Source organism: Carlito syrichta, unplaced genomic scaffold (genome assembly GCF_000164805.1).
Source record: "Carlito syrichta isolate Samal-C Ts95f unplaced genomic scaffold, Tarsius_syrichta-2.0.1 Scaffold115961, whole genome shotgun sequence".
Classification (NCBI taxonomy): Eukaryota; Metazoa; Chordata; class Mammalia; order Primates; family Tarsiidae; genus Carlito; species Carlito syrichta.
This window is the reverse complement of record NW_007060057.1, coordinates 168,497-177,445: the sequence shown is the minus strand read 5'-3', so window position 1 is coordinate 177,445 and position 8,949 is coordinate 168,497. Positions and strand designations below refer to the sequence as shown.

The 8,949-nt window shown below is 51.3% G+C and overlaps 1 protein-coding gene across 1 annotated transcript in view; it reads left to right on the top strand.

Moving 5' to 3' along the window:
* MELTF (melanotransferrin) overlaps positions 1 to 7,029 on the top strand; it is a 36,472-nt gene extending 29,443 nt beyond the window's left edge. The window contains exons 16-19 of the mRNA XM_021706783.1: positions 27 to 126; positions 335 to 668; positions 4,867 to 4,913; positions 6,966 to 7,029. Of these exons, the coding sequence (XP_021562458.1) occupies positions 27 to 126; positions 335 to 668; positions 4,867 to 4,913; positions 6,966 to 7,029 (545 nt within the window). The remainder of the gene's footprint in view (positions 1 to 26; positions 127 to 334; positions 669 to 4,866; positions 4,914 to 6,965) is intronic.
* The last annotated feature ends 1,920 nt before the right edge of the window (positions 7,030 to 8,949 follow it).

Sequence of the window (8,949 nt, the reverse complement as noted above, 5' to 3'; positions counted from 1 at the left end):
CAGATTACCGTCTTCCCTGCCTCCAGTGTGTGCCCACCACCCCTCCGCCCACTCCCGGACTCCTCAGCAGCTGTTGCCTCCAGACTGGAGGGAGCAGGAGGCAGCCCAGGCCTCAGGCTGCGAGGGGTGCGGGGCATGGGGAGATGCCATTCTCTTTGTCAGGGGAGCCACAGGCCAGGTTCCGAATTGGGGTGAGCTCCCCCTCTTCATCCAGCCTTGCACCTACTGTGAGCTGGGCCACTCACTCCAGAGGAAGGGTCCCCCTTCCCACCCTCTGCAGGAGTCAGCGGGAAAAGCCCGGAGAGGGCCCTGTCTCTCCTCCGTTTTACCCTAGTCGTCTGAGGAGCCACCAAAAGTTTCCAGAACTGCCAGCTCTTATTCTGAATGTTGAAGAAACAGGAGCGAGCAGCCCTCGTCAGCAGACCGGAAGCCGCGTGGGCCTGGAGCTATTTGCATCCCAGTCTGCGTGGGGCCTCAGGGATGCTGATGACAGGCCCGATTCCTGGTGGCTCGCCCCCACCTGTGGGCGTCAGGACGGATTCCTTCTATCTCTCAAGAGCAAAGGAGGCCCTGGCAGCGTCCTGGCCATGGCCACAGCATCTCCAGGAGTCCTGGTCACCCTCATAAAGAACTGGGCCTCTTCCATCAAGCTTTATACCCTTGTCACTGTAGGGAGCCAGCGATTCTTCTCTGACCTGATGATTGTTTGATTTTGTTTTTTCCCCCAAAGGAAGATTTGTGCAGTGAAAAGTGTATGTCTGTGTGGCTACCCTGTGACATCTGTGCCGTGAGCCACCAAAGGTGTGGCCTGTGTGAATGCTGTGTAAGTGACCTTTGATCATCAGGGGACCTCAGGGGGTCACTGCTGTGTCAGCACTAATGAAAGATGTTGGTTTTTTTTTTTTTAATAAAGCCAGATAACCCTGCCTGTGCAGAGGCTCAGATCCTATAGAAACTTTCTGCTGCTGATTCATTTGTTTTCTTAGGTGTTCTGAGGTCTGCCTGCCCCACCCAGAATGTCAGGTTCCAATCAGAGCCCCGTTCTCTGAGAGCCAGAGTCAGGGACCACTCTGGGCCTCCCGTCAGTGAGGTGCTCAACTCCCTTCTCCAATCTGGACTGGTTCTCTGTCCCCTGCAGTCATCCTGGCACATCCCAGCTGCCTCCACCCCCTCAGCCTCTGGGGTGTCTGCTCCTCTAGGGATGGGCACAGAGGAGGATGCAAAATTCTCTGCTGCCCCCTGTCCCATGTCTCCAAAATAAGCCATCTATATCTTTTCTTTGGCAAGCTTGATGCCAACTCACTGGAGGGGGAGGTGGTAGGGAGCAAACCTCCCAGAGTCCCCACAGTGGGCACTTTCTGGCCTGTACTGAGGTGTGGGTGCACCCTGGCTAGGCTTGGCCAGTGCCCTGATGACCCTCAGGGAATGAAGTTTCTCTCTGCTCCCCTCTCCCATGGCTCCTGCCCTTCACTCGGTCCCCAGGACACCCTCCCTGCATCACTGCTTCCTTCTTACCGAGCAGGGTCTTGGCTGCCACTGCATGCAGGCCATTTCCCATGACGTCAGCCTAATAATGAATCTGGGCAGCCCCCAGAGACCTGGATGGCCAAAGTTGGACAGACCTTGTCTCTGAGTCCCACGGTTCAGTCTCAGACACCTAATCACTCCAGCTCTCCTTATGCTGCCACAGCCCTCCTCTGAACCTTTGGGAAAGGAAAACTAACTTCTAATATGGAAAACAAGCAGAGTGATGCCACCTGCCAGGTGAGGTTGTTGCAAAGACAGATTATAATATACGCAGAACACTCAGCACCATGCTTGGCACATGATAAGTACAGGAAAGATGTTCGCTATTACTATTGCTGTCGCTCGGGAGTCTAATTTTTGTTGTTGTTGTTGTTGTTTTTGACTTAAGTCTCAAATTCCTGGGAGAGATCATCTGGTTGGCCCAATGTGGGTCAAGAGACGACTACTGGACCAGTCAGCTCAGGCCAGAAGTAGGATTTGCAGCTGACGTTTGGCCACTGGGGCCCCAGAGAAAGAGGAAATCAAATCATCGTGAGCCAGGCAGCCATCCCCCTCCCCACCCCGCCTCATGGCTACCAGGCCTGTTTTAGGAGATATTTGTCATTAGATGTAGGGCATAAATATTGATACCTATAATCAGTACCGCTCCTAGACCAGGTGGCTCGGGGGACCCTGGTCCTCAGCTTCGTGCTATAGAACAGTGCTTTTCAGACCTTGATGCGCACGTGAATCACCTGGGGATCTTGTTAAAATCCAGATTCAGAGTCAGCAGGTCTGATGTGAGGCCAAGTCTGCAGTTCTAACCAGCCCCAGGCGGTGCCCATGCTGCTAGTCCCAGGAGCACACTTTGAGAAGCAAGTCTTCAGGGGCCACTGCTGGAGCCCTCCCCTGCCACAGCCCACCCACAGTGGGAGGAGTCACAGGGAAAAGGGATGTGCTCACTCAGAGCCATCTTTTAGGCTGATCTCCAGATACTTAGAATCCTGGAATTCTGACCCAAACAGCCCTGAGCCAGCTTCCAGAGTTTGAACAGACCTCTTCTCTAGGTCCTGTCTTGCAAAGTGGCTCAAACTGACTCTTTGCAGGAGGTGTAACAAGTGCGATTAGCTGTCTGCTGTGTCCACCTGCACAGGGCCCTCCAAGTGTAAGATGCATTCTGGATGGGAAGACGAGATGGTGGGCTATGCGGGGGGAGCCTGTTCTCTCCACACCTCCTGTTCGAGTCTTCATAAAGTTTTAGTTGTCAGAGTAGGAGAACAAGACGCAACAGTTTGTTAGCTTCATTTGTAACATTTAAATGTGTTGTCACATGGTAGGTGGGCCTTCACTGGTACTCTTGTCCCAAGCGCCACGGATGCTTGGGGTGGGCCAACCCACTGTGTGAACAGCCCTGTGCTCAGGACTCTGGAAGATGCAAAGAAGTGAGGATGAGGCCTACTAGCCCTGCCCTCGGTTCCACTGGGAGAGGCAACAGGGTTATGGTGAAGACCACTGCTGTGCAGAAGGGACAGTGAGCAGGTGAGCGGTCTCCAGCAAGGACGGACAGGTCTCTGTAGCCCACGCACCACATCTGTGTACCAGGTCACCCCCACAATCACACTCCTTTCCCAGTGTTCTTCACTATTTACAACGAGGATGTATTCTTAGGGCCTCATCCCTGCAAAGATTCACACAATAGGTATAAATGCCGGGCGTGGTGGCTCATGCCTATAATTCCAGTGCTTTGAGAGACGGAGGCAAAAGGAATTGCAGAGGCCAAGGGTTCAAGACCAGCCTGGGCAACTTGGTGAGACCTCGACTCTACAATACATTAAAAAAAAATTAGCTGGGTATGGTGGCGTGTGCCTGTGGCTCCAGGTACTTGGATGGCTGAGGCAGAAGGATCACCTGAGCCTAGCAGGTTGAGGCTGCAGTAGCCATGAGCATGCCACTGCACTCCAGCCTGGGCAACAGAATGAGACTCCTACTCAAAAAAATAAAAATAAAAGGTATAAATGCTACAATTTTTTTAAAGATATTTCAATTTGGGGGGAAAAAATAGCTCAGTCACCTAGGACTCAGGAAACCTGAATTCTAGTTCTGCTTTTACTATCCCCCTTGGGCAAATACCTTCTCCACTTTCAATCTGAGTCTTTAAGTTCATAAAATGGGAAACAAGTATAGTCCCTCCATGATCTCTAGCTCTGACAGTCATTCTTTTTTTTTTTTTTTTTTTTTTTGAGTTGGAGTCTCGCTCTGTCGCCCGGACTGGAGTGCAGTGGCTGCTCCCGGCCACCATAGCCTCGCCTGCTGGGCTCCGGCAATCCTTCCACCTCAGCCTTCCAAGTAGCCGGAATTACAGGCATGCGCTACCACGCCTGGCTGATTTTTTTATTTATTGTAGAGATGAGGTCTCGCTGCCCAGGTGGGTCTCGAACCCGCGGGCTCAGGCAATCCACTCACCTCAGCCTCCCAAAGGCGCGGGATTACAGGCTGAGCCACCGAGCCCAGCCGACAGTCATTCTTAGACTAAAACAATCTGTCTTCCAGAATCATCGTCTGAACCGAAGTACAGAGGGGCCAGGTGGGCTCTTTCTTTTTCCCCTTCCTCAGCTGCCTTTGGGTTGGTGCTAACATCCAGGAAGCTGGGTTTCACAGCTGAGAGTCATTCTGGAGCCTGCCTCAGAGTCACTTGGAGGCTTTTCAAACACAGATGGTGAAACCAGGTGTGGTGGCTCACGCCTGGAGTCCCAGCTTCTCAGAGGCTGAGGAGGGAAGATGGCTTGAGCCCAGGAGTTCGAGGCAAGCCTGGGCAACATAGTGAGATGCCTGTCTCTAAATACACATACACACACACACACACACACACACACACACACACACAACACAGATTGCTGGGCCCTATCCCCAGTTTCTAATTCCATGGGTCTAGGGTAGGGTCCAAGAATTTGCATTTCTGGCAAATTCCCTGAAGCGATGCTGTTGGTCAGGCCACCTGACTCTGAAGAGCACAGTTCAGGGCAATCCCCCATGGGAACATTACAGATGCCTGCTGCAGCAGGGTCCAGGGCCTGGGTGGGAAGGAAGGGTGGGTGAGCGGTGAGGAGGGCCTAGAAGGAGAGGCAGGCCTGCAGCCATGGCCTCTGTGGTCCCCACAGGGGAGGTGAATGTGAAGGAAGACACCCGAGCACCTTCCCAGGTCCTCCAGCACACCAGCTGAGGGCAGGACAGCGTTCCCATCTCACTCTTTCCCAGCATGTGGCTGTCTCCTCCCTTGAACCCTGCACTTCCCTCCCTTACAAATCAGGAAGAGGAGACAGCTCAGAGATTAGCATATGGGGGCTTCTTGCCTCTTCCTAGCTTTTGATATACACAGAAGCCACCTACTCAGCAGAAAAATCCAAATGGTAACGTCTCCACTCTGGCCAACCTTTGGGACATCATTGGGGGTCAAATGGAAGGGCCTGGCGGCTCACTGGGCAGGACATTCTGAGCCCACATCCCAACCCAACAGCGGCCTAGCAGACTCTGCTTCTGGCCTTCTCCTCTTATTCCTATCTAGAAGACCTTAATTTTTTCAGGATGGCAATGTGCCCAGCTAAAAATATTCCCTTACGGGTGCCCAGGAAACCGAGTTCTAGCTGAGGACGCTTCCATTTAGTTGAAATTCCAGCGTGTGGGCCTCACGGAGGCTTTTTAAGAGGAACGAACAGCTGGTACAGCCCTTCGTTCTCCAGCCGTCCTCCCTCTTTCTGCCCAGAAAGCAGACAGTTTAGCTGGAAAGGAAGCGACCAGCACAGGGAAAGGACTACGTGGTGATGAGAGCGGAGCAAAATATGGAGGCATTTAGGTCAGGCCCCAGGTCCCAGGCCCGGAGTGGTCTAATCCAGGATTCCCTGAGGACGAATTCCAATTTTGTCTTATTTCTGCTTATTGCGTTCTGAATTCCCAAGCGGTAACAGTGGGAAAAGCATGAGATGAGCCCTTGGGCTCCTAGGTTCTTGTCCTGGCTTTGTAACAGGCTGTGAGACTCCAAACTTCATAGTCTCCCTCTCTGGGCCTCATTTCTTCATCTGTGGGATGAACCGGAAGGCCTCTAGGGTTTCCTTAGGTCCTTCTGTAGTTCGGGTTCAAGATCCAGAGCTGGTTCTAGCTGAAAGTTCCCAGGCTGTGTAGAGGGATCATTTAGGGTTGGGCAGGAAGTCACCTTGATAACAGATGACACCTCAGAGTCTTATCAGTGCTCAACCAAAAGCAAGTCCTGAAGCGCAGAATCGAGGATCTGCAATAATTCAGGCGGTTGGTGTAGGCCTTTAACATCCCACAGCAGGCCAGGCACCGTGGCTCAGTCTGTAATCCCATTACTTTGGGAGGCCGAGGTGAGAGGATTGCCTGAGCCAGGGGGTTCTACACCAGCCTGGTCAACTTGGTGAGATCTCATCTCGACAATAAAAATAAATAAATAAATAAGCTGGGCATGGTGGCATGTGCCTGTAGTTCCAGCTACTTGGAAGGCTGAGGCGGAAGGATCACCTGAGCCCAGCAGGTCAAGGCTGTGGTAGCTGCGAGCATCCCACTGCACTCCAGCCTGGGCGATGGAGTGAGACTCTGACTCAAAAAAACAAAAAGCAAAACAAAACAAAAATCCCACAGCAGGATCATTTCTAAGTGTCTCCTAGTCTTCAGCCTTGGGGTTCACATTTGTCCCTGAAAGAAGCCCAGGGGAGCTCTGCAGACCTGTCCCCTGCCCCAAGTCAGGTGGTTTGGCCAGTTGGAGCTCCTAACTGCACCTGGGAAGGGCAGCGCCTAATGCTGATGCAGGAAAGAAGCCTGAGACCCTTCTGATTGGTGGCAACCTGTGATGTGTGGATGGCTTCGGTCTGGGTCGCACGTTAGAGCCCTGGTTCTGGGGGGCAGAACCATGGCCTCTAGGAGTACAGGGCCTGAGAGTGTGGGAGGAGGGAGAATCAGGATAGTGTGAGTAAAGAATTAAAGAATGGGAAATAGGCCAGGTGTGCTGGCTCACACACACAATCCCAGCACTTTGGAGGAATCGCTTGAGGCCAGGAGTTCAAGACCAGCCTGGGCAACGTAGTGAGATGCCCCCCCACCCCCGACCTCTAAAAAAACTAAAAATAAAAAAAGAGTGGGAAATGGAGGCAAGCTGCCCCAAACCACACTGCCCTCCACCCTGGCCCAGTCATAGCCTACCCTGGCATACATGCCTTGCAGTGGGGGTCCCCAACCCCGGGCTGTGGACTGGTACAGGTCCATGGCCTGTTAAGAACCAGGCCACACACTAGGAGGTGAGTGGAGGATAAGTGGAGCACCGTCTTTAGTCAGATCAACAGGAGTGTAGATTCTCATAGGAGCGTGAACCTGTTGTGAACTGCACATGAGCGGGAACAACGTTGCACACTCCTTATGGGAATCTAATGCCTGATGATCCCCTTTTCCAGGAAACTGGTCCCTGATGCCAAAAAGATTGGGACCGTTGCCTTATGGCACCGGCCTGTTCTGTGAACTCTCTGAGGAGTGAGGGTGGGGTCCTCCTGTCTCCAAAAGAGGAAGAACATACCAAAAGCATCCTTCAAAGGCCGTCTACGGGCAGAGGCACCAACTCGTGACTGACAGATGTCTTCATGGACAGGCTGGTGTGAGTCGACCCAGGTACATTTGCCCTCCGCAGAGAAGGGTTTGCAAAAAGAGGTTGGTTGGCCAGTTTCCACCACTAAGACTGTGGGATTCTGCCTGCCCCTTGGACAAATACCTTCTCCACTGTCAATCTCAGTTCCTAAGTCTATAAAATAGGAAACTGGCCAGGTCCCTCAATGATCTCTAGCTCTGACAGTCATTCTTAGACTAAAACAATCTGTCTTCCAGAGTCATCACCTGAACTGAAGTACAAGGGGTCAGGTGGGCTCTTTCTTTCTCCCTTTCTCAGCTGCCTTTGGGTTGGTGCTAGCAGCCTAGAAGTCAGGTTTCACAGCTTCCAGACCCCAAGCCAAGCCCTTGATGGAATGAAGGTACCCCTAGTAAAAACAATCTGCACACTGGGACACATTGCAGGGGCAGAGAAAAAAAGCTTCCTCTGAAAATAGTCAGATTCATCTGTGCCTCTTTCCTTGGCAAAAAACTGTGTGTGTGTTGTGTGGGGAGGGGGTGATTGTAATAAAGAGAGCTACCCTCCTTTATTTCTTTTTACCTCTCTCTCTCTCTTTTTTTTTTTTTTTTTTTTTTTTGAGTCAGGTTCTCACTCTGTTACCCAGGCTGGAATGCAGTAGCATGATCACAGCTAACCGCAACCTCGACCTTCTGGGCTCAAGGGATCCTTCTCCCAAGGAGTTGGGACTAGAGGTGCATGCCACCACAGCCAGCTAATTTTTTAAATTTTCTGTAGAGATGAGATCTCGATATGTTGCCCAGGCTGGTCTCGAACGCCTGGGCTCAAGCAATCCTCTCATCTTGGCCTCTCAAAGAGTTAGGATTACAGGCGTGAATCACCATACCCAGCCTTCTCTTTATTTCTTTAAAATAAATAAATAAATAAACAATAAGCCTTTTAGTGAAGCTACTCTGTTTTTTCTGTTTTTTGAGTTGGAGTCTCACTCTGTTGCCCAGGCTGGAGTGCAGTGGCACGTTACTGGCTACCGCAGTCTCGACCTGCTGGGCTCAGGCGATCCTTCCACCTCAGCCTTCCAAGTAGTTGGAAACATAGGCGTGTGTCACTGCTCCTGGCTTGTTTTTTTATTTTTATTATTATTATTATTTATTGTAAAAACAAGGTCTTACCAAGTTGCCCAGGCTGGTCTCGAATCCCTGGACTTAGGCAATCCTCTTGCCTCCGCCTCCCAAAGTGCTGGGACTATAGGCGTGAGCCACTACACCTGGCCTAATTTTTTTATTTATTGTAGAGACAAAGTCTCATCATGTTTCCCAGACTGGTCTTAAACTCATGGGCTCAGGCAATCCTCTTGCCTTGGCCTCCCAAAGTGCTGTCATTACAGGCGTGAGCCACCATGCCCAGCCCGTTTATTTCTTTAAAAAAAAAAAAAAAAGCCTTTTACTGAAACTACTCTATATGATACAACAATGGTAGATACACGTCATTATACATTTGTCCAAACCCATAGAATACACTATCCCAAGAGTGAGCCCATTGTAGACCACGGACTCTGGATGGTAACACTGTGTCCATGTGGGGTCATCAGTTCTAACAACTCACCTCTCTGGTAGTGATGTTAGTAATGGAAGAGGTTATGCATGTGATGGGGCAGAGGGTTTATGGGAAGTGTGGCTGGGAACCTGAAACTGACCTTTAAAATAAATAAGGTCTATTAAAAAAAAAGGCCTTGTCTGCTGAGGTATCAAGTCTGATGATGGAGTGACTACCCCCAGCACCTCCTAATCCCCTTCTTGGCTCCCCTTCCCCAACCCTACCCA